This window comes from Meleagris gallopavo, chromosome 5, assembly GCF_000146605.3.
Source record: "Meleagris gallopavo isolate NT-WF06-2002-E0010 breed Aviagen turkey brand Nicholas breeding stock chromosome 5, Turkey_5.1, whole genome shotgun sequence".
In the NCBI taxonomy this organism is placed as follows: Eukaryota; Metazoa; Chordata; class Aves; order Galliformes; family Phasianidae; genus Meleagris; species Meleagris gallopavo.
The window spans coordinates 17407229-17432263 of NC_015015.2; the positions used below are offsets into that span (position 1 = coordinate 17407229).

General features: G+C 34.9%; 2 protein-coding genes across 3 annotated transcripts in view; both read right to left on the bottom strand.

The window, feature by feature from the left end:
- LOC100541147 (actin, alpha skeletal muscle B-like) overlaps window positions 1-1142 on the bottom strand; it is a 17352-nt gene extending 16210 nt beyond the window's left edge. The window contains exon 1 of one of the 2 annotated variants that reach the window (XM_010711223.1): window positions 1119-1142. The gene's annotated coding sequence lies outside the window, so the exon portion shown is untranslated. Of the gene's footprint in view, window positions 1-819; window positions 1020-1118 lie in introns of those variants that run through there. The other variant, XM_003206368.4, reaches the window with a different exon arrangement.
- Window positions 1143-2567: 1425 nt separating this feature from the next.
- The window catches only part of LOC100541605 (golgin subfamily B member 1-like), a 39727-nt gene continuing 17259 nt past the window's right edge, over window positions 2568-25035 (bottom strand). Inside the window, exons 17-28 of the mRNA XM_031553491.1 lie at window positions 24520-24629; window positions 24064-24232; window positions 23612-23716; window positions 12162-22994; window positions 11741-11892; window positions 10842-11001; window positions 8069-8221; window positions 6901-7068; window positions 5345-5442; window positions 4904-5038; window positions 3973-4087; window positions 2568-3190 (exon numbers count right to left, since the gene is read on the bottom strand). Coding sequence (XP_031409351.1) covers window positions 3032-3190; window positions 3973-4087; window positions 4904-5038; window positions 5345-5442; window positions 6901-7068; window positions 8069-8221; window positions 10842-11001; window positions 11741-11892; window positions 12162-22994; window positions 23612-23716; window positions 24064-24232; window positions 24520-24629 — 12357 coding nt within the window. The 3' untranslated portion in view covers window positions 2568-3031. The remainder of the gene's footprint in view (window positions 3191-3972; window positions 4088-4903; window positions 5039-5344; window positions 5443-6900; window positions 7069-8068; window positions 8222-10841; window positions 11002-11740; window positions 11893-12161; window positions 22995-23611; window positions 23717-24063; window positions 24233-24519; window positions 24630-25035) is intronic.

Consider the following 25035-nt stretch of genomic DNA (forward strand, 5'->3'; position numbering starts at 1 on the left):
AGTACTACTTAAATACACAAAAACCTTCAACGACAGTCATGTTATTGCTTTGCAGCTGTTGGATTTATGTTTAATAAACCGAAAACTTCCTATTTGTTTCTATTGGTTTCTGCATAATGCCCAATGCTCAGAGAACACTAATAAAGTTCTAAATTGTATAGCATGTTCTGCATTTTGTATGCGTATTTACCACAGGCCAAATAAAAGTCCTTATTTTCTATGTTGTTCTAGGATTGACAAAGGACAGATGCCTGAACCATCTAATTACCTCAAACTATTGAGCCTTCATGTCTTGTGAATGCCTTCCCCACATCCATCCTTCCCTGCCCCTCAGTGAGTTGACCAAGTGTAGGTAACGCTGAAATTAATACAGCCATCCACTCTCAAGGCAGCACTCCTTTTGTAAAATACAAAGCGTTTAGTCCTTTAGCACAAAATGCTGTGAGAGAATTAAATGTGATGGAATACATTCACCTTGTGCTTCATCCTGGTTTGTGTCATAGCTACTCAGAACTATCTGTTCAGCTTGCACATATAGATTCTTCTAAGCTTCAGACAAAGAAGGTTCCACTGTACACCACTGATCATTCCAGTGATGAGAGACATCTACATCTCCTTACAATCATGCAGTCAAACCTGAACTGCCTTACATTAGGAGTCCTTCTGGAATTCCTTCAATGGTTAAGGCAAACCAGTATCCAGGACCACATTTTGGAAATAAGCAAGTGTACACATACTCCCCAGAAGATCTCGAACCAAGTGAAAAGAAGCGTTAAAATCATCAGCCGTTAACAGGTAAAACTCTCAAGGAGTGCTTACCTGGGAAATGGTGATGATCTGTAAAAGCACCTTCGTAAATGAAGTAATCTCATCTTCCATTACATTTATAACAGCTTCAGGAATGGAGTTCACAGAATATCTACATGAGTCAAGCCATTTTTGGAAACCTTTTTTTCAGTTTCTGCTTATCGCTGTGACAGCAGAAAGGCCTAGATAAATTAGGGCAGGATTTCCATTACCTCTGAATCCCCTCCCACTTGCTAACTTGCTATGCCTAGTGAGAAAGGATTTTTATTTTCATTAACCTCCCTCCCCCCCCAGAAGACAAAAGCCCTTACATCAGATGTGCAATACAGGAAGGTTTTGTGCTCCACTGCTGTCACTGGAAACCATTCTACTTCTTTGTAACTCAAATACCTAAGAATAGCTCATTATCATTCTTGTTAGCAGCCATCCTGAAAGCAGGAGAAGTTTTACCATGAACAGTTCTCACGTTTCAACTGTACTTGATGTTTGTTTGTGTGGTGCAAAGACTGAAAATAGCCGACTTATCTCAGAATTTCAGTGACACTGTGGCTTAAAACAGGGACTGAATCAGCAATAAGCCATTTGAAAGAGATGAGTGGTAACTATTTCACAAAAAAAAAACAACAAAAAACACAACAACTACATTGGAATATATTGGATTAACATAGGAATCCAGACCATTAGTAGACTAAGAAATATTATAGAATCATCGTAAGAAGAAAGTTTCTAGGCTTTACCTTAGTTCCTAGATAATTAAGGCCAGTGATAATTCCCATTCCACATCACAAAAGCAAACAATGCAGAACTTCAGATACAATTTAGTAAATGTTAACCCTGCCATCGTCAACTCTCAACCAATCCCTCTTTCTCCCACCATGTGACCATGCATAGCAGAAGATAGCATGTACAAAAATCCTTGTAACACAGGCAGATAATTCACTTCATGAATACTCAAGTCAATTTTGTAAAACTGATGGAAGCCTTCAATTTTCATATTCGTTATCTTTTCCCACGATATTTTAGTCTGGTTAACAGGAAAACAAATGGTCGTTTCTTTTTGTGACTTTATGTCTACTCTCTTAGACTTAGCTTATTTTGAATGCATCTCCATTTTATACAGGCATGAACAGAAATGCAGACAGAACAAACAATAAACAGCACCAGGAGTAAAAACAACATTCTAGCTTCTACTGGCCACAGCCTTCACAAATAAGCTGGTTTTGGAATCAGAGAAATAGCTGTGAAGTTTCAGAGATCATTATACCAAAATACAGAAGTATCAATATACAAGGCACAATGCTCCACTACATACCTACAGAAACTGAGTGCAAATCCTCTGCTTTTTATAGCCTCCCAGTTAAAAATGCAAACTCTCCTCAGTTGTAATTCAAAGTATGTAAAATATGTAGTACTGTAGGTTTATAAGCCTGAAGTTCATCTGTTGAGCAGCTAAGTAACATTTGGCCCCAAGACATACATAAACTTAAACCCATCAAGACTACAAGGAGTGGAAGTAAATTTAAATACATGAAAAGTTACAGAAATTGCACCTCTGAAACAACAATAAAGGAACATAGGATGCTTAAGACATTTCTTCATGCCAATTCCAAACCTTGACTGAAGCTTATACTTCATCTTACCACATTACCACATACAGACCTGTGTACCCTGAAACAGCCAACGCAAACTATAAAGGCTTAAATGGTCAAAGAACATTGACTTAAGCTTATTTTTTGAATGAAAATAAAAGGAAATCAAAATCCAGTTCTTCTTTCTTTATTGCACTCTGTAGAACTTCCTGTTGTAATCAAGAAGCCAATAGACAGTAATAGCTGAATATCCCTTTAAAATGTATAGTTCAACTCTTAAAATAAAATTTATTTAGAAAAGATATCATTTACAACCCATTCAGTAGTAATCATTCATTATGTACTCACAAGCAATATTAAATAACTAGTATGCAGCAGTTTCTTTATAGGGCAAACGAGGGCAATATTTTCTCCTTAGCAAATATAATACCCCACTGTTAAAGAGCAATTCAACTTTGGGACAACTGTGATATACACAAATTTCTTACAAGAAGCTTGAGATTCACATAGTGTAACAAGAATATATACAACTGTGTCCAGTGCATAGCTTAACAGCAGCATGTGAAAAATCTATTATCTTGAATTGGCACACCATTACCTATAAGAAAATAATTTACTCAGAAAATGCAGTGTATTCAGAGAACACCAGTGAGGCACAATAAAACAATAAGATGTAGTGTAACCAGGTATGTAAGGAATAAATAGCGGGATTTTGCTCTGGAGGTCAGCAGCTTAGAACAGGTAAGACTTCGTCCTCGAAGCCATCTTCTGAAGGAAAGGGCACCTCTTTTCACCTGGTTAGGAAGCAAACAAAGTGTTCATAAATACCTAAGAAGCAATTCCATTGTAACCTAGATGTCTCTGGCACTGTAAACCTTCTAACTCTGATGCAGCAACAGATGTCACACCGTAGGACTTAAACATATTTAAAGATAAAAGAAAACAGCATTAATAAAGGGGAGTAAGAATGAACATAAAGTATTTGTATATTATGTAATTATATACGCACACTAGAGACAAAAACATTTAATTATATGCATATAAACTTTATTTAATGGCCTGATATGTAATACAATTAAACTTACAGATCTCTGGTATTTTGGTTTGAACATACGTAATGTGTAATGCGGCATGTTTTACACACCTATCTGTATCTGACTTACCATCCACAACCAGAACAGAAATAATTTTTTTCATTGCCTACTTTGCTATGTTGAACAGACCCCTCTGTAGCCTACACACCCCATGATATGTAACACAATAAAAGAGAGCTTCAATCAGCTTTTCGGATTAATGGCAGATTAAACAATTAGCTGCTTCGTGTCAGCATTTACATACAAAGAGGATAATCTGCAGTCAGCAATTCCCAGAAACTCAGAAGGGAAATCTGCACTTGAAGAATGAATGAAAAAGATAGAGAGGTAAAGCAGAGGAAGACCAAAGAAAGGAAGAGTAGCATGAAAGAAAATACTGAGCCATGATGCCTTCAGTCCTATCTGCAATTAACAATATACAACACGTGTACCACTTAAGCATCTTATAATCTGGGCTTTTTAAAAGCTTTTAATTTACTTACCTTTCTTACAGTAACATGTTCACTAGGATTGATGATTAAGGCTTCCCTTTCATCCTCAGTTTCCATCCGGACAGTGTATTCGCTAGGTACAGACCTGTAACTGCTGACTTCAAATCTAGAGGAAAGTTAGACAATGGAATACTGAATTACCTTCTCTTCCAAAATACCAAATTCACATTAAAAAAAAACACAAAAACCCCAACACTTTATACATTTAAATTGCTGCAAGGAGCTCCCCATAAAAAGCAGTAAAACTTAGAGACTGATGACAACATAAGCTATTTGCAAACCACTCTCAAGGTGTTATTTATTCTGAATAATCCTCATCATTGCTAGCTGGTTAAATAGTAATTTTCAGATTATGATAGTAATGAAGATTTTAGTTGGGCAGATGACTTGTGATATTTTAAATCTAAACCCTGCCTGTACTAAAGTTGAAGTATGTACACTTCTTCTAACTTGGCAAAAATAACACTGAGTCATCAGAAGCAAAAGATTAAATTAAAAATAAAAACAATAAAAATCAAAGACCCTGAACATTTTCTTGATCCACGGAGTTAGAACTAACTTTTTAACAGTCACACATGCAGTTTTTCATTGCTTCAGGTGCTACCTTACAGTTTTTATTCTATTATCAGAAATCTAACATCAACAGGAAAAATCATCACTAAAAATAAAAGGCAAACAAACAAAAAAAATCTGACACTTTTTCAGTTCTGTAGTACACTTTGCATTTACTCTAGACTATTGTAAATGAAAACCTCAGGATGAACCTATTCAAAAAGAAGCTGAGCCACAAGAGGCAGCAGAAGAGGAAGGAGCTCTCTGAATATGCAGGTTTTTTCATATTGCATAAGGGTTTAATATAACAATCCATCATATGCCTTCAAAAGAAAAAACACAAAATGTTTCACAGTACAGTACAGTTTACCTGTTACTTAGTTCTTCAGAGAGTCCAAGAGCTTCTTCTGCAGCTTCTCTCCTTCTCTTTTCTTCTGCTAGTGTTTGTGTCAGCTGTGAGAGAGCCTGCTGCACTGAATCATATTGTTGCTCAGTGTCTGCAAGCCTATAAATAAAATGAAAAATGAAATCAGTATTTTTATGTACTGAAATAGTCAATTCATTGTTTTTTTTTTTTTTAGGAATGTCCTGTTTGGGGATAAGGACTCAACTATAATGAGACTCTTTAGATTAGATTTGGAGATATTGAAATACAACCAAATAATATTTCAAGAATATAACTGACACATTTAATGTACTGTAAATCCACATCCTTCCCTTTTCCCCAAAGAGAGAGAAAAGCATTTCTTATGCACTTACAATACAGCTGTTAGAAAAACAATATTGCTAATACACACTCTTCAGTTCTGACCTTTTTCTGAGTTCATTTAGCTCCATATTGTCTATTTCAACAATAACTGCAGATCTTTCCTGTGGTGCTCCAGGGGGAACTTCTGCTCTAGTTTCATTCTATTAAAAGGGGAAAAAGCTAGTCACAATTTTTCTAGTCATAAAAAAATCTTTATTCAGTTAAAGCAGCCATGAGCAACACACAACAGGGGAACAAAACTTTCTTGTGTCATTCAATCATTAAATTTTCAAAACAACAATTTTACAAAACTAAGTCTTCTAAGTAAAAAATGACAACTGTCTCTGTGTGCTGCTGGACTTGGAAGATATGTGTATGCTCTACAACACAGCAATCTGAGCTATGTCTGAAGTGCAAGAAATACATCTACAAATGCACGCAGTAACATAACATAGTGAGCACAGTTTCCTTAATAGCATAGCTATTCTACTATCAAAATCTGAGACAAAATATCCGTGTGCTAGCATATCAAGCCATACAGACAAGCCAGTTCAAACAGAGGCAGCAGAAAAGTTCTACACTGTATTGTATTCTTTTTCTCACATTTGTGAACTCTAGACACAGAACACCCCATTATATTTTGTCCCCTTATGCTAACATCTGAATATTTGGATTAGTTACTTAGTTCTAGCTTCACAGTTTGTTGCTATGGTGTAACACAAACAGCAGAACAGAAATACTTGTATATTCAATGAGATGCAATGATGCACAAGTTGGGATCACTACCTGGACTGGCACTGAAAAAATGCATGGGAGTAGATGGCTATGTGTACTTGCAGAACAGGTGACAATGCAAGACTGAATAAAGTAGTCTCCCTTTTATTTTCTCCCAGATAGACTATGACTAACATAAAGCAATGTTTAAATTCAGAGCTTTAGGCAGTGCAGAAGCACCAAAAACTGCACTTAAGCAGCTTCACGCTTTGTAACCAACATGTGAAGGAAACAGAACCTGAATCCTCTCTCAGAAGTAGAGATTTAATTTCTTTTTCAGTATACAGTTCTTCCCATTATTTTTGTTTCTAAAGAGGGCTTACATATGAATCCACATAATATTTTACGGTCTTCCATTAATCAGTCATTACTTACTAAGCAAGGCAGCAGAGGAAAACGTTTTAGAAATGAAGGGATCAAAAAGAGATAAGCTTACATGTGTGTGATGGGTTGTAAGGGGTACTGAGATGCTGAACTGATTAAATAGATCTCATTTCCCAAAATATTACAAATAACTTTGCAAAATAGTTTGTGACTGCTGTGAAATTATCACTAAATCTTGCTAATCCATTGATCAACTAATTATCCTGCCAGTTGCGGCCAATTCAAAAAAGATGATGCTTCATAACGAAAATAGCATCTGTAAAGAGCTTCCAGAAAAATCTAAAAAAAAAACGAGCTTTACAGAAATAGATATCTTCAATGTATCATAGTCTATTGTATCAGCAAAACAATTAAAAAACAGTAAGTAAATACTTTTTAAGTATTTATTTTTGTTTAGCACAAAAGCCAGCAAAAGCACGAGTGTAGAAAGAGCCCTAAGAATTTTCTCTATGTTCATTTACCTGAACAGTGCCCTGGAAGGATGTCACCTGCATTGTCTGATACTCCCTCTCCAATCTTAAATAACGATTCTGCAAATCAGTGTAACGAAGCTGGTTATCCCTTAGAGTCTGAGATAGAGTTTTCAGCTGGGCAGACAACACAGCATTCTCTTCTGCTGACTGCAGACTCTGAAAGAAATTATCATTTAAATTATTCAAAAAACACAATAAAGCAAACACAAAAACGATCTCATCCAGGAAATTACTAGACATGAGATCTGTTGTTGAAAGTTTGAAAGTAACTGCATACTATTTTCAGTATTGCATTCACTTTTTGGCAAGACCAGCTTAGTAAGATTTAACTAGTTGTTTTATGAGAAGTAGAAGTAACAAAATCAGAGTATTGTCTATGTAATCAATAAGCTCAAAAGAGTAATTCCAGGAATAAAGATGTTCATCAGGAAGTTGAGATATGTAAAAGCAGTCAACTTTTAAAACTTTCAATAACAAAACAGCAATATGGTTCTTCACTCTTTCCCAAACATTCACCTTCCCCTGTAGGTTGAGATTGCTATGACAGTTTCAAAATTTGGTTGAAATTGTTACTAGATTCATAAAATGTTCAGGTGAAGCAGTAAAAACAGACACAATCACAGACGAAATGCAACAAATCTAATTTGTTCTGAATACCATCAAAACCAAGCAGGATAAGTGCTTAGTGAATTTCCAAAAACATTTACAAACTTCTTCAAGCAAAACTCCACACATCCACACACAAATCCACTGAAGGGTTCATAAAGACATTGCGAGGAAACATTTTTGAGGTATTTTACATTCGGAGTGAGAAAGCTAAAATTTTGTTCCAGCTAAGACAGCCATCTTTGTCTGTCTAATGAAAAATACTTTAATTCAAGTTCAAGTTGAGCAATGCTCTATCAATCTCCTCAGAATGCAAATTCAAATAAACATCTCTTGGTCAAGTAAGTAGTCAGGAAGGCAACAGCATAAATGTAATACTGAGTTTACATTGCAATTTCTAGTTTGAGCCAAATGGAATGTTTGGAAGAATTCTAAGTTTTGAAACAAAGTTTCAATCATAAAGATACCACCAGTTTAGACATATTTCTATGCTTTTAACAGCTCAGCTTCACATTGACTATTTAGGATGGCAGTTGTTGCTTTAAGTTACCTTTGAATTAATCTGATGCAAATGCAGATCCTTCTGGTGCATCTCCTGAAGACAGCGCTGTAGCTCATTCTGAAGCTGATTCCTTTCAGCCAAAACATGTTTGACTTCCTCAGGGGAGTCTGCACCTCCAGCAAGAGAGGCAGTTTCTAAAACCTTAAGAAACATGAGTATATTCAGGTTAAATGGTAAATGAATTTTCTAAATAATTCAACATTAAATAATATATGGACTACATAATGATTTCCTTTAAACAGGATAATTTCCATCTTATAAGTTAATTCGACATGGAAGAAACTTTATTTACACAAAAATCTACTTCTAAATGTTTTCAATCTACAAACTTCATAGAAAAAAAAATTGCAAATAGCGTGAACCACGAAAGTGGAAAAACATAAGGGCAAATTAATTTAAAATACCTTTTAAAAATCTAGTTTCTAATTAATAATGGCATTCATAACAGGGTGAATGCAGCTGTTTTTTAAATATGAATTGAAAGTTAAAAGCCCAATTCACAAAAATAATTCAACTTTATCACTAATAAAAAAGGGCAAGGTTGTGAATATATGGCAGGCCAGTGCTATGATGTTAATCTCTAACAATGAAGGAAAGTGAGCCATCTTCAATGGTTTCTGGAATCTATTTTCCCATAAAATCATGAAATAAAGACTTTTACCAAATAAGGTACTTCATAACCCAGCAGACACTGCAGTTCAACAGCCCTTGTCTGTCATCTTGAACACACAAAAAAATGAACAGTATATGACAGCTATAAATTTTACCAGCCAAAACTTTGTTTTTAGTAAAATTAATGGAAGATGCCTTACCTCTACTTCCTTTGGTACAGAAAAAGCAAGTGAAAACATTATTCCAAAATAACACTTTACTTGAACCTTTAACGATAATCTATGAAAGCAGACAACCGGGTCTCAGCTGCTGTCTTTCTAAATTTGGCATTTTATTCCTGCCAGAAACAAAACTCCAGCTGCTTCAGGGAAAGGATAACAGTGCTTCCATTATGCAGCTCTCTCCCTTCTCCCCACAATTAGGTTCTATTCTCATTGACAAATAATTAAGAGATTGATTTAGGCTCTTATGAATTTGCTAGCATCAAGTATATGCTGTTGTTATCAATGTAAATTACCAACTTCTTTTCTGATCCTGTTAATAACATGTATCTGAAAAGAGATTGTAGAAATCATATATCTAAAAAATGTTCACATTACCTGAAAGAGCACATATCTTTACTAGTTTTGTTTATCTCTTCATCTTGGATTCACAAGAAGTTAAAGATTCTCAGTTCATACGCACACATCCTACAGTACAATTAGACTGTTTACCTCTTCAATTTCTTCTTTAACATGAACAAATTTCAATCTTTTCTGAATTTTCTTATTTTCAGTATCATGTTTTCACTCTTTTAAAACATTTCTACTGCAATGCTTCTGTGAAGCTGAGGTGAAGTGTACTGTAACAGGCTTTTTGCCACTTTATCCACCATTTTTTCAACATCTAAAGAACTTACTTAATTAACACTGTTTTTCTTAAAGTAAGATACAAGCAAGTAATCCTGTTTGTCCATCTGTATCAATAACATCAGTTAGACAAATTTAAAATTGGATTTTAAAAAAATGTAAGATGTTCATGTCTCAAAAGAAGTTATGCTATTTCTGTATTTAGTGATTTTATATATACATATTCTTATAATCACTGGCTCAGGAAGACATAGTACACATGATATTTTCAGCTGAGAGAAAAAGGACTAAGTATAGCCTGTGCCACAGGCTGCCTGGCAGCTAATTAAGTCTAAGAGCACGCAAGGACTCAGTAACTGATAAACACATTGTTGGCACCCTACAAATAATCGTACAGCATTCTACTTCTCTTTTGAATGTGTGCCATAGGAACAAGTAGCAACACTGGTTTTATAATAGTGTGAACTGCAAATTACTCATGATAGGCAGAAAATTGGCACAAGAATTATAGACCCAAAGTTATTTTCCATCTAAGAACATAACACATTTAACCTCAGCTACTACGTAAGAATTCCTCTGAGAGTTGTCTGAAAGCTCCACCCCACTTGACTGGATAAAACTATGTGAGAAAGCTATAAATTGCTTTTTTTTTTTTCCCCTTTCCAATATGGATCACTGTATTTATCAACACCATGTAGGCTGTTGAATCATGCTCACGATCATTCACCAACTTTGAACTTCTTCATATTATATTCTAGATTTAACTAATCTAAAATAGTAATTTAAGGAACTTAAGGAATTTACTAACATTATCAACTCTGTAAGGAGAAAATACATCTACCTTACAGTTTAACCATAACAAACTGATACTCCTTATTGGTTAAGAATTAACAACCATCACTGGTTCATGACAGTTCTTCCCATTTTGCTTTATAACTATTCTTTTATTTCTGAAGTTTCTTTGCATGCTTTTTATCCATTAAAATGTATTGCACCAGTGAGTTTTCTCTGTTATTTTATAAACGTAACAAACTTCTTTTTTTCATTTAAAAGAAGTGGATCAATATCAACACACCTGACTCCATTTAAAAAATGTTCTTAATTATTGCAACTCACTGACCTGGTGTAGTTGTAGCTTGCTACTGGACTGGCCCCCAGAATAGTGAAATACACTCTATAGCATATCAGCCTTCACTATTTAGACTAACATACTAGATAATTCTCTTCTAGGAAGCAAACTGCAAACTTAGTACAGTGAATCAACTGACATAGGTTGATGCCTCCTGCTATATTCTGTTTACCTTGACTGGATAAATGTTGCCAGTGGAGATTGATTTTTTAACAATTATGTCTTCTTGCAGCTTCTGCAGTTCTGCAATCTGACGGTCTTTCTCAGCAACTGTCATTTGATATTGATTTCGCAGTGCTTGGGACTCTGAGAGGAGGAGGTTCTTTTCCATCCTGAATGTGAAATACAAAACTAGCTATTAAATGAAAATATACTATACAGAAGTCAATGAAAAGAATGAGGCTGTATAAATTGCTATTTCTAGAACAAGTCATGGCAATTTCTAAAAACTTACATGCAAATGTGGTACATTTTATGAGTATTCTCAATGCATATTTCCATTTGAAGACGTCTCTTCAAAATAGCATTCACAGAATTAGACACAAGGTGTGACATTATTCATTTGTCATAGGTGATAGAAGATGTGAACAATGCAGAAGCGGACATTTGAATTTACAAAAACATTCCTCACATGTGAAATGAAGATTATTTTCAATATGCAGTTGAGTCAAATCTGCAATATTTCAGACATATACTTAAAAACAACAACAAAAAAATGGGAGAAATGTTCAGGTTTATCAAAGGTAACTTATTACTGAGACAACAACATGGTATCATCCAGTACAGAAATGAGATCCCTTAACTTTAGATCCATACACTGAAGTCACCAGCTGGAGAGAAGACATTCATTCAAGACTGAAATTTTACATCAATAAAGAGATAATTAGGTAAAGATACAAGGATAACTGTAAACAAAGAAAATTGTGTGGAAGCTGACCAAGAACATTATGAAAATATTCTTCTGATAAACTATACATCATTTTCTTTGTCAGTTTATCAGGTTGAAGTCAATGAAGAATTCTAAGCAAAAACCTTATGCATCACTTGTTAATTTAACTTAAACATTTATACCTCAATCCAGCAATTTCACTCTGGTATGATGCAATCTCTCTCTCAGTTTCTGCTTGGAAGGCTTTTGTCTGATGCAATGCCTTCTCCAAATCATCAACCTTGGCCTTCAGTTTTGATATTTCAACAGTTGCAAGGCTGGCTCCTTCTTTAGCCTACATTTAATAAATATGATTAGTAAACTGGAAGGAAAAGTATATAATTGAAGTTTTATTAGTACCAGAATTCTAGAACAGAATTCTTTTGCTTTGCTTTTCCCACTTGCTTTTGTTTAACAGGAAAATTTTCTAAACTCTCAAGATTTTACACATCTTGTTTAGTCATACTATGTTTTCTTAGCACTCATGTAATTTGCAAAGTCATGCATTCTCTGCTTTAAATGGAAAAAAAAAAAAAAAAAGCAATGTAGCCAGTTAAAACTTACCAATCTTTCCCTATCGATTTGAGGCACATCCAAATTACTTTTAAAAGAATTTAGATCATTGATGCTGTTGCAAGCAATGGGAAATGAAGCTATGCCCCCCTTTTTAGTTTCAGAAGCTACCTTCTGCTTGCTGAGTTCCTGCAGCAATTTGTCTCGGTCATCCTGAAGACTGGCCATAGCCTTGGAAAACGCTTCAATCTGCTGAACATAATTCCCACATTCAGATGAGAGCCTGCTAATCTCCAGCTCACGGGTGACAAATGTTCTACAGAGATTTTCAATTTCATCAGCAATCTGATCAACTGTAACCATATTTGCAGGATCAAAAAGTACCTTTTTCAGAAGACCATTTTCCTTGAGTATACTGACAAGATGGGATTTAAAGCTACCAAATTCAGCTTCAAGTTCAACTCCTTTCTTTTTTTCAGACTTGAGTTCTGATGTGTATTTGCTCTGAAGTATATTTAAGTCCTCTATTATCCTATCTCTATCATTTTGCAGAGCAGTCATTGCTTTGCCAAAGGCCTCGTTCTGGGATCTCAGCTCTCTATTCTGAGATTGAACTTGTACTATCATCTCTGTAAAAGCATCGGGTTCATATCCATGCTCAAGTTTCTGAAATGTCTTACTGTATTCCCCATCTGCATCCTTAGTATTTCTGCCTAGTGATTTCTGGACATCGTCAGTCTTCTGAAGTGTTTCTCCATACAGTCCATCAGATGCACTTTTTTTTTTCTGAATGCTACCACTAGCTAACAGTTTCTCTCCAGACTCAGAAACAAGTTTCTCTTTGTTTAATGATGCAATTAAAGATTCTAAATCATTTACTTTAGATACCAATTTTTTATTTTCATGTTCCAAAGATACAACAGTATCCATTTGCAGTTGACTGGATAGTTGCACTTCTTTTATTTGTTTCTGAAGATCATATTTTTCCTGTTCAAGGCCTTTAATGAAATCTAATTTTTGCTTAAGTAAGTCTTTCAATTGATGATCTTTCAGAGATAAAACTTGGTTAAGATCTTCCCTATACTTTATTAGCTGGGCATTTAGCATTGCATTTTCAGAATGAAGATCATCTATCTGATTAAGTAGTACCCTTAATTCTTGTTTCAAAGCATTATTCTCACTCGCATTGCCAACTATAAGATTGTCTCGTTGATTTATGACATTTTGGTGAAGATGCTCCAGCTCTTTGTATTTAGAAAAAAGGTCATCACGATCATTCTGAAGAGATGACATTGACTTTTTAAAAGCATCTAGTTCACTGGCAATTGCAGCCTTATCTTGACCTGCCTTATCTGCTTTCATCTGGAGATTTCTTAGTTCATTTTCCATCTTTTGACAGGACTCCTCAGACTGTTCTCTCTGTCTCTGTAGCAAATGGAACTGACGCTCATATTCTTTGATTTGTTCTCTATGTTGAGTCTGTACCTGAATCAGATAGTCAGAAATTCCATCACTTTTTGAAGAAATGAGTAAGGAAATTTCTTTATCTTTATTATTCAGCATGATTTTCATTTGCTCAGAAATGGTAATTTGTTTTTCCAACTCAGCATTAATTTTTTCCTTTTCAGCAAGAAGGTTTTTCAGTTCTTGTTCTTGTCTTGTAAAATTACTTTCCAGTACTTGTATCTCGCTTCCAGAACTTTTACTATTCTTTATGAGATGATTAAGAGAATTATTTTCTTTAAGGAGTGCTTGCAAAGCTTCTTCTTTTGACTGAAGAGCATTCTCCAACTCTCGCTGCCTATTAAAAAAAAGTATATTTTCTTCCTTTATTTTGCGAAGCTCTTCATGCCATGGTATAATAGCAGATTTTTGCCTTAAATACAGTCCATCCTTTGTTTCCTCTCCCACAGAATATTTAATATTCAGTTCCTGAATCTGAGTCGTTTTGTCTTTCAATTCATCTTGCAGGGACATTATTCTTTTATTACTGTTTTCTATTTGTATCTCTTTACTCTGGATAGCCTCTTTGAACTGCGTTTCCCAGATTTTCATTTCAGTGATTACCCTGTCCCGGTCATTTTGAAGAGAAGACATACACTTTGCAAAAGCAGCTAAGCGTGCCAAAGCTGCATTCAAATCTGCCTGAAGCTTCTTGTTTTCAGAGTCCTTAAAGCTAACCTCCTCTTGCAATCCTTGAATCTCACTAATTGCCCTATCTTTTTCTCTCTGAAGGGCACTGTGTCTTTCCTCTAGGTTCAAAAATTCTCCTTTGTGAACCAATTTTAATTGTTGAAGATTTAGCTCCAGTTCTGTCACATATTCTCTCTTCTGGATTTCTAGTTCATCTTCTTTCCTCTTAAGTTCATTTCTCCAATTAAGATTCTCAGCTGTAAGCCTGTCTACTTCTTTCTTTGACTGATCCAACAAGTTCACCTGTGAAGACAGCTTTTCATTGAGATGGGATATTTCTTCATTCGATTTGGTAAGCTTTTCTGACATATTACTTAAATCTTTTTCAAATTTTTCATTTTTTGACTGTGACAGTTTCACAGACCTTTCCAAATCCAGGATCAGCTCCTGGAATTTTATAGAATCCTTTTGCAAATGGTTGATCTCCTGCTGTTTCTCCTTTAAGAGTTCTTGTAATTCTTTTGTTCTGTTTTTATTTCCACTATTATCTCTTTGTGCACATTTCACCTTCTCCTCAAACAGTTTTACTAGTTGTAACTGCTGTTCTTCTTTTTCTCTAATCACATTACACTTCTCTGCCTTTAATTCTTCCAGTTGCTGTAAAAGCATATTATTCTGCACTTGTGCTGATTTCATTGTATCAGTAAGATGATCAACCTCTTTAATATGATTAAGCAATTCTGTCTCAAGGAATTCCCTCTCATTCTTTACTTTGTAAGAACTCTCTTGTGCATTTTCTAATTCCTCCTGTAAGAGACATTTATCATCTTCTAAAATCTTAACTTTTTCATTTAGACTAACAATTTCTCGTGTAAGATTTTTACACTCCATGTTCAGCTTTGTAATACAGTGATTTTTATGGTCCAAAGACTTTTCAGTTTCTTTTACTTTTTCTGAAATTAATTTTCTTTCTTGTTCCTTTTCAGAGAGTTTATCTCTTAACACATTAATGTCTTTTAACAATGATTCATTCTCATATAACGCATCTCTGATTTTAGATTGCATATCATTTTGGTACACTTCCATTTGAACTTGGAGGTCTCCCAGAGCTGCTTTAGTTACAGTGATGTTATTATGAAGGATGTCATTTTCATCCTGAATTTTCTCTAAAGCCTGCTTTAAATTTTCAGAAGTTTGTTTCAGCTGTTCATTTTCCTCCATTAGCTGATTATTCTGTTGAGTGAGTTCATGAAGACGAGCCTGATGTTCTTCCATTCTTGCCTCTTGTTCACATATCTGCCTTTCTGCTTTACTCTGTAATTCATCAACTTCCAATTTCTTGGATTCACTGAGTTTTTTCAGCCGATCCTTAATCACTTCATTTTCATCAATGAGTTTCTGAAAATGTTTCTCAAGAGCCTCTTTCTCAGATTCCCCTTCCCTGAGTCTCTGAATAGCCTCTTGTTTCTCTTTTCTAGTGACATCAATAACTTGCCTCATATCTGCTATTTTACTACTGATATTCTCATAAGCCTGAAGGAGGGATTCATACTCTTGCTTTAATTCACTGTGTTTAGCCTTCCAATCTGTTAATTCAACTGTCTGAGAATCTTTTAAGGTATTTAGCTGGAAAGAAAAAGCCTCTTTTTCCTGAACTATTGTCTCCATCGTAGATTTAAGACTTTCACATGCAGCAGTGAGGTTTTCATTTTCAGCCAACAGTCTAGCATTTTCAGAAACAAGGGTCTCCTCTTCAGACAATAGAGAAACAGTATTTGAACTTTGCTTTTCTCTACCAAGCTCTAGTAATAAGCGTTCAAGCGTACTTGTCTTGTTCACCAGTTCCTCTCTTTCCAGTAACAGTTTATCAATCTGGTCTTTTAGATATTTATTTTCTCTCAGAGCTTCTTTACGCGATATTAAAGCTGCTTGTAATTTTCTTTGAAGGTGGTCTTTGGACTTCTCTTCTGCTATAGTCCTTTGTCCTTGTGGTTTAGAATCACCTACATTAACAGTTTTTGCAAGTGGCTCTTGAACAATTTCCATTTCTTTCTGGGTTTTATAGTCTGCTGCTTCTTTCAGGTTAGTTTTCCCAGAGTAACCAGTCTTAGATAGTTGAAAAGAGGTGCCTTTACTTTGTAATTTTCCTTGAAGAGAACCACCTTCTGAACAAAATTCTACCAGTTCTTTTTCAGTATCATTTTCTTCTTTAAACTCTTTGCATGACACTACAGGAGTACTTATCTCAGCCTTCTCACGTAGCAAACAAAGTTCTGTCAGAAGCTTTTTGTTTTCTTCACTGACATGCTTTAACTCCCTTTTCTTATTGATTAGTTTCAAATTCGAGTCCTCTAAATGATGAACAAGCTCCTCTTTTTCATTCTTTATTTCTTCAAATGTTGCTTTGTAACGATGGATTTCTTCTTGGCTCTCCTTTAGAGCTTTTTTTAACAATTCCTTTTCAAGATCAAGTTTCTCCTTAAAATCTTTAAGTGAAGAATGCAATGCTTCTATTTCCTCATTCTTTTCTGCAATTTCCTTATTAGCTTCCTTTCTCAGTTTCTGCAGCTTTTCCTGGCTCATCCTGTAATCCTCCTCATTCTTTTTAACAAGTATTTCTTTCTCATTATTTACACATTCCAGCACCATCTTCATGTCTGCAGTTTCAGTCGAGAATGTTTTCAGCTTTTTCTGTAGCTGCTTTATATCTTCCAAAAGGCTACCTTTACATTGTTCCTGGTACTGCTCCTGTTGTCTCATGGAGTTTAAGTCAACTGCTTTTTCTCCATCACCACCAAATTCAACTAATATTTTTCTCAGCTCTTCCTTTAACATTTCTGTTTCCTCCTGAAGCTTTGCATAACTGTCTCTTAGTTCTTCCAATTCAATATCTTTACTTGTCACTGAAGTTATTAGATTTTCTGACTCTTTAAAGGATGTAGCCTGAACCTTGTTTCTTGATTTGTTGGATTCCAAATTCTTCAGGTCACTTTCTTCTTCTCCTGTCTTAGGAGAGACAAGCTCTTTCCCAAGATGTTTTTCTAACTGATTCAAGTCAAACTCTTTAAATTTTCCTTGAAGATCTTCCGAGAGAGCTTTATGCTCCAGTTTGACATTCTTCAAGTGTTTTTGTTCATCAAAATCTGCTGCAAGTTTAGTGTCCTCTGTTCCCTCTTTCTGAAATTTTTTTACATCTTCTTCCCTAACCAAAAGATCCCTCTCTAAGTCTTCTTTTTCTTTTTTTAATTGAATTACATTAGTTTCATTGTTAGAGTCCAAACACCTTCTCTTGCCCCTGGCACTGAGCTCTTCAGAACTGGAATTTTTCAACAATTCTTCCTTCTTAACTTCGGAGTCTATCATTTCAAGAGCTATTAAGAGTTGAGAATGTTTCTCTTCATATGCACTTACTTTTTCATCAAGTATAGCTTGCATATGAGCAAGCATGTTATCCTTTTCCTCTAAAGATTTTAGGTTCTGTTCACAGATCATTTGTTTTTCAGCAATGACATCATTTAGTTTTGCAATATTGGCCTGAAGTTCCTCTAAATAAGTGGCCTTTGTCAACAAGATATCATTCAAGTCACTTATTTTGACATCTTTTTCTCTAAGCTGTTGCTTCAGAGTTCCAAGATAGGTCTCGAGATCTTTATTTTGATCTTCAACTAGTTTCAGCTTGTCTGCTAACTCCTCAACTTTCTTCAACAACCCCTCTCTTTTTCCTTTCTCTCTCTCTATTTCTTCCTGCCCACTCTTCTCTAGTTTTGTGACTTTTTGCATTAGATCTCTTCTTATTATCAATGCTGCTTGAAGTTTCTTCTTCAGATTCTCTTTTTCCTTGCCAAGTTTCTCAAGATTAAGATACATCTCCTCCTTTTCTTTCATTAAATCTTTTAAAACAGCTTCTCTGTTGCTTAATACAATCTGACTACATTCCAGCTCTTTCTTACAGTCCTCAAGTTCCTGCAACACTCTTTTTAGTTCTCCTATGGAATGATTATGAGCAGATTCAAGAGCCTGCAGTTTGCTGCTTAATGTATTCCTCTCTTCAGAAAAATTCAGCATTTCACTAGACAATGATTCCATGATCTGGGTAATAGAACAGTCCTTTTCCTTCATTTGCTGGCTTAGACCAGAAATTAAATCCTTTTGCTGATTTACTTGTGAAGTTAAGTCTTCTATGAGTTGATCTTTTCTTCCCATATCTTCAAGGAGACTTGCTACTTTTTTACCGTCAACATGCAGTTTTTCTTGACTGGTCCTTACTACTTCTTCTGATTTATCTATCTTGTCCTGAAGAAATTCAATCTGCCTATTCTTTTCTTGCAAAAGAGATTGTTGTTTACATAAAGTTTCCTTGACAGCAATCATTTCTTGTGATAGGCATTCAATTTCAGATTCATAGGTACCCTTCATTTTATCAATATCATTCTGTAGCAACTCCTTCTCTTTCTCAAGTGACTGCATACTTTTTAATTCATCTTTTATGATATCTATTTCTTTCTGTTTTTCTAAAAGAACCAGCTGCAATTGTTCTCTTTCTACTTCTTTGCTCAAAATACTGGATATCAGAGTGGAGAATTTTTCCAATTGTATTTTACCATCAGTTAGCTGCAGTTGGGAATCTGAAGTCTGCACATTCTTTTCTTTGCATAAAAGCCTACTGTTAAGTAATTGAGATAAACTTTGAGTTATTTCCTCTTTGGTAAGATCCAGTTCCTCCTGTAAAGACTGGATTTTGCTATCCTTGGATTTCATTTCACTTTCTAAACAATGCAATTGCTCAGTAAGATTTTTAATTTCTAAAGTTGCCCTATCAAGTTCCATCACCCATTTGTTTTCTGACTCAAGCAGACTTTGCTCTAGATTTTCAAATTTAAGTTCTAATTTAGAAAGTTCTTCACCCTTCGCACTAACCTGCATCTGTAACTTCTCTTTTTCAGTCTTCATCTGCAGTTGGACAGCATCTATCTGCATTCTTGAGTAATTCTCATTGGCTTCTAGTTTTCTATTCATTTCTTGGAGCTCTTCCAATTTCTTTTCCAAATGATTTTGAGATGTAACAAGTTGTGTGTTTTCAGCCATGAGTTTAGCAGCATCTTCTTGTAAAATATTTTTTTCATTCACTAAAGTCTCTACTTGGTGTTGCAGACTACCTATTAAAAGTGTGCTTTCATGGCTGTCTTGAGATGATTTGGAATTTACAGTATTCAACTGCAACTTTAGACATGCTATATTATCTGCCTGCTCAGTGCAAGTCACACGCAGAGACTCTACAGCCAATTCTTTTTGCTGTAATTCTTGTTTCCATGTACTTATTTGGTCTAGTGCTTTACGGTGTTCACTTTTCACAGTCTGAAGCTCAACTGTCAAAGAATCAATTTTCTTCTGATTAATATTAAAGCTTTCATTTTTCTCCTGAAATTCCTTAGTAAGGTTTTTCATAGCTGCACCACTTTTCTCTAATTCTACTTTGAGAATCTCAATCTCATTAGAGAGAACACTTATGTTCTTATTTGCCAACTGTAGACTGGAATCCTTCTCCTTCACAGAATTAAGCAGTTCGGCAATAACTTCTTCTTTTTTATTAAGAGCTGCATTAAACTCAGTTCTTAGTTCATACTGTGCTTCAATTTTTTCCTGAAGAGACAAAAAGGCATCTTCTTTCTCCTGGACTAGTTCCTTAGATTTTTGCAGTTCTTGTGTTAGTACATGTACTTGACTTTGGAGTTGAGAGATTAAATTTATCTTCTCTTCATCTTCCTGTGCTTTCACCTTCAGAGCATTGAGAAGAGTTTTATTTTCCGTAAGAGAGGATTCATTTTCTGATAAAGACTGATCCTTCTCTATTATTACATTCTTCTGATGTTGTACTTCTTTTTGTAAATTCACTTTTACGTCCTCCAGCTCCACTATCCGTTTCTTTAAGACAACACATTCATTCTCCTTTTCTTGAAGTTGCATCTTTAAATTCTCACTGAATAATGAAACATTATTTACAGTTAAATCTTTCTCTGAAACAAGTACTTTTAATTGTTCTGCTTCTGAAGTTAAAAGCTCTAACTGTTTCTGCTGCAAAATGGATGATTCCTGTACATCAGAAAGGCATGCTTTTAAACTAATGTATTCATCTATCTTTTGTTTTAAACATTCATCCTTCTGTGCAATTGAATCATTCAACTGTGCTGCTTTTTCTGTCAAATTTCTAAGTTGATACTGAAGGTCGGAAATAACCTCCATATTCTCAGACAGTTGAACCCTAAGTATATCAGACTCTTCAGATTTATCTTTTAGTAACTTTAATTCTTGAGCTTGCCTCTTATATTCATTTTCTTTTTCCTGCATTGTCTGTCTCAGCTGGCTGGTTTCAAAACCTAGGGTTTGTATTTGGTTTTGCAGATCTGAAATGACTTGCAAATATTGCCCTTCTCCTGCCATTTTACTATCCTTCATTTGTTGTAGCAAAACATCCTTCTCAGAAATAAGAGTTTCTCTCTTTCCTATGAGAGTTTTTAGGTTTTCTTTTTCAATCACTAGGCCATCAATTTGGTCCTTCAAAGCTAAAATACTATGATTCTGTTGGGACAAGTGTGAAGTTAAAGTAGCTATTTCTTCTGATTTTTTCATTACCACTGCATTAAGGTTTTCAATTTCTACTTTCAATTTTTCATTTTCTAGAGCTGCTGTGTGTGCTTGTTGCCTTGCAGAAGTAGTATCAGACTGCTGCTGTACCAACTGTGACTGAAGAATTTCAAATTCATGTGACTTCTTGCTCAATAGGTTTGAAAGGTCCTCCTTTTTATGCTTAAGCTCTGTCACTTCTTTGCTTACTTGCTGTAGCTGATTATTTAACACTGTACTTTCTTCAGTTTTGTCAGAAACCTGCTTACGAAACTTTTCAAGTTCTGAACCCTGACTTTTTAGAGTCAGGTCTCTTTCCCCTACCCACTGAGATAAGTTTGTTTTGTCCTCTTTAAGATTTTTAATTTCTTCCTGCAACTCTACAACATAAGATTTACTGTCTTCAATTTCCTTATGCAATGAATCGCATTGAAGGATTTTTTCTTCTAGACTCTTGCTCTTAGCTTCAAAATCCAAAGTTAAGCTTTGAACTTGCTCTTGCAGCAGTAAATTATTTTCCTTACTCTGGCTGAGCTCTTGTATTAGGATATTGCATTCAGATAACTTACTATTTAACATTTCTTCTTTCTTTGTTTCTTTGTCTGTTGCATCCTTCAGTTGAATGAGAACTGATTGCATTTGTTCACTCAACTGTTTTGCTTGTTCCTTGCTTTCAAACAACTGACCAGCTAACATGTTACATTCCTTTGTTTTCTTCTGCAGCTGTTCTGCAACTGAATTTTCTTTTTCCTTTGCAACTATTGAGAGTTGTTCAATTTCTTTTGCTAGAGTGTTTTTTTCACAGTTTAGTACTGAAAGAGTTTTTTGGTATTCAGCATCGCTAACAGATAGCTTGCTTTCCATTTCTGCCACAGTCTGGATTTTCTTTAATAATTCACATTCCTTCACATCCAGAAGTTTGGACAAATTCTCATTTTCACTGACTAACTGTTGCTTCTCTTTTTTCAATTTACCTATACTTTTTTTCAGATGTTCATTTGCTTTCACTTGCTCTGCCAATTTTGTTTCTTTCCCCTCAAGATCTGCCTGCAACTGCTTATTAGCTGAAGCTTTCTCCTGTGTCTCTATTTCCATCTTGTTAATTTGTTTCTGTATTTCACTTAATTGCTTACTAAGCTCTTCACAACATGTCTCTTTGGCTTTAAGATCTTCAGTTAATTTAAGTTTAGTCTCTTCATTTTGTTGCTCCAAAAACTCAAGCTTCTTATCTAATGAAATAATGATCTCTTGTTTCTCTTGTAATTCTTTTTTAATTGTTTCCTGTTGTTCAGCATGTTCCATGAGCTTCCTAGATAACTGAGCCAACTCTTCATCTTTTTTAGCATCTTCCAAAACTAGTTTGTTGTATGAATCTTTAATAGATTTTAACTCATTTTCAAGAGTCTGTTCTTTATTCTCTTTCTCTTTAAGCAAACTGTTCCATTTTTCTTTCAGAGTGTTATTTTCCTCAATCTGAGATTTCAAATATTCAGCTTCTTTTCTTTGTTTAGTCTCAGTTTCTTGTAGCTTTTCCGATGATTTGCTAATTTGTTCTTTCAGCAAAGTAATTTGTGACTCACACTCCATAAGATTGTTATGGTATGTGACATGATTGGCCTTGATTTCAGAACGGAGATCCTTAACTGTAATGCTGTACTCACTGATTTGTCTTATCAGTTCCTCATTTTCTTTGGTTTTAGCTTCATTTTCAACTCTAATTCTTTCCAGTTCTAGTCTCATTGTATTACTCTTCTCAGAAAGGACAGATATTTTCACACTTGTATCTCTTACATCGGCTGTTTGTACTTCTTTTAGCAAATCAGCCTCCCTTTCAGCCTTTGATAAAGCCTCTTCTATCCCCCGTATTTCTTCATTTTTGCATTGCACTTGATGCTTCAGGATGATAACTTGTTCTGAATATTCCGTCATATTCAAAGACAAAGCAGATAACTCCCTCTCTTTTTCTGCCAGTGCTTCTTTAAGATGATCAATCTCTCTTTCACGTTTCTGGAGATCTTGAATAAGTTGAGATCGTTCCTCTAAATGGCTTGTATTCAGTTTGTCAAGTTCTTCATTTGTCTGGTCAAGATCCAGCTGCATTGATTCCACCATATCATCTTGTTTCAAAGTCTAAACATCAAGAAAATAATGTTACAAGAATAATTCAAAGGTATATTAGAAGGAAAATGGAAGATACACTCCTTATGTAAATTTAATATTTAGGCTAATCCATCACTCACAAACAATCCTTGAACTAATGACTGTATGGAAACTGTTGAGTCACAGCCTGAACCACTGATTGATCACCTGAAGCAAGGACTGGGTCAGCCATGGGAGTACAGGTGAAGGCAATTCACCTGTGTGGCCAGAAGACCCCATTTAAGGGCTGACTAGCACTAGGGAAGGATCTCTTTCTGGAAATCCCTTCTTTGTGGAATCTTTCATCCCGAGCCTGAATGTTTGAGTATGGGTGAGCACTCCTTCTCTGTTAGTTTCTTTCCATTTCTCCATGATATTCTTTCCAACTGTAACACTGCGATACTTTTATCAACTGTAACAATGACCTACCCAACAGTACAGTCACAAGACAATAATGTTATATTTTAGATCGTTTTAGCATACAGAAAGGTCAGTGTATAAGATCTACAGTATAATTAATGCTCAAGGTTGTTGGGTTTTTTTTCCTCACATTTAAATGAACCATTTCAAAATATAAGGAAGTTCCTTATTTTCATTTTATGAGTTACCTTTTCCTTCAGTGTAGCAACTTTTTCTGTTAGATCACTGATGACTTTTTTCTGCTCGGCGTTCTCCACTTCATACACACTGCATTTCTTTAAGGCTTCTTTCAGCTTAGTATTAAAAATAAAAATTTATATCACAGGAACATATTTAAAGTGTGATGCTAGAGTTATAAGATTGAACTTAACTAAAAGTGATATGTATATAATGAAATTAATTAAGACAACATTTCACTCAAAAAACACAATACATTCATGCAAATCTCTGTGGTGTGGCTAAGTAATCATTACACCCAACTTTAAGCAAAGTAATTACATGATGTGAACAAAGCTGCAATGAAACAAAAGAGCCAAATACTTTGGCTAGAAAAACAGGAATTTTACTTCTGGAATACAAATTAAAAGTTAAGGCCAATGTTCACCAGTTCTAATAAATTATATACTATTTAGTAACTTACGTTTTGTTCATTATGCACAAACTTCTCTCCTAGCTCTTTGTTCAACAGATCCCTTTCTTGAAGCAGTTTTCTCAAAGTTTCAATTTGTTCTAGTTTTTCTGTTAAGCTTAGCAGTTTTTCTTCTTTTTCTCCAAGTGAAGTTTCAAGGAAGCTATTTTGGTCACTCAACCTGATAAGAAAGCACATTTGTAGACCTTTGATAACTAAATTCCATTTTGAAAACAAAGTTTGCTTTAGGCTTTCCAGATTTATTAGCCCCCAAACTGTGTTCCTAAAAGAATAATCATTTCTACAATTTCCATTTAAATTTCCAAGTCCAAAAATATCTTGACTGCAATCAGAAACAAGTATCAAGTTTACATGTTTTAACAGATGACACTTCTGGTCCATTAGAAATTTAAGTTTAAAGCAAAGAAAGCAAATATTCAATGGAGTTATAAAGAGCCTTTCTTTTACCCTTTTAGCTGCTCATTCAAGCCAGAGATCAGAATTTGATGCTTTTCGGCATCTCGAATCTGTTGATTGCGTAACTGGGTGAGCTGACTTTGAAAACGTTCATTTTCATTCTGCAACAAAAAGTTAATCAAGAGGATTACTGCACACATAGAATAGCATAAGAGAACTAGAGTTCCAAAAACCTGACTCATTAGAAGATTTGCATTTTATGTAATAAGAGACTGTTAGCATATTAGCACTCATCAGTTCAAAATACAACATTAATATCATAAGTTCAGATAGATGCAACCCACCTTTCAGAAATACTTCCTACAGTGATGCTATAATAGAATGAACTCAAGAATCGTTGCTCTATACCCAAAGCAACACACACACACTGTGTTAAGGCATCTTATTCAATAGGGGAAGCTACAGCTTTGAAAATACACTTTCCTCATTGATTTGAAGATAATATTAAATGGGCAACTTCTTAGCATGTTTTTTTTCAACTGAAAAAATCTGCAGGAGACTAGATTA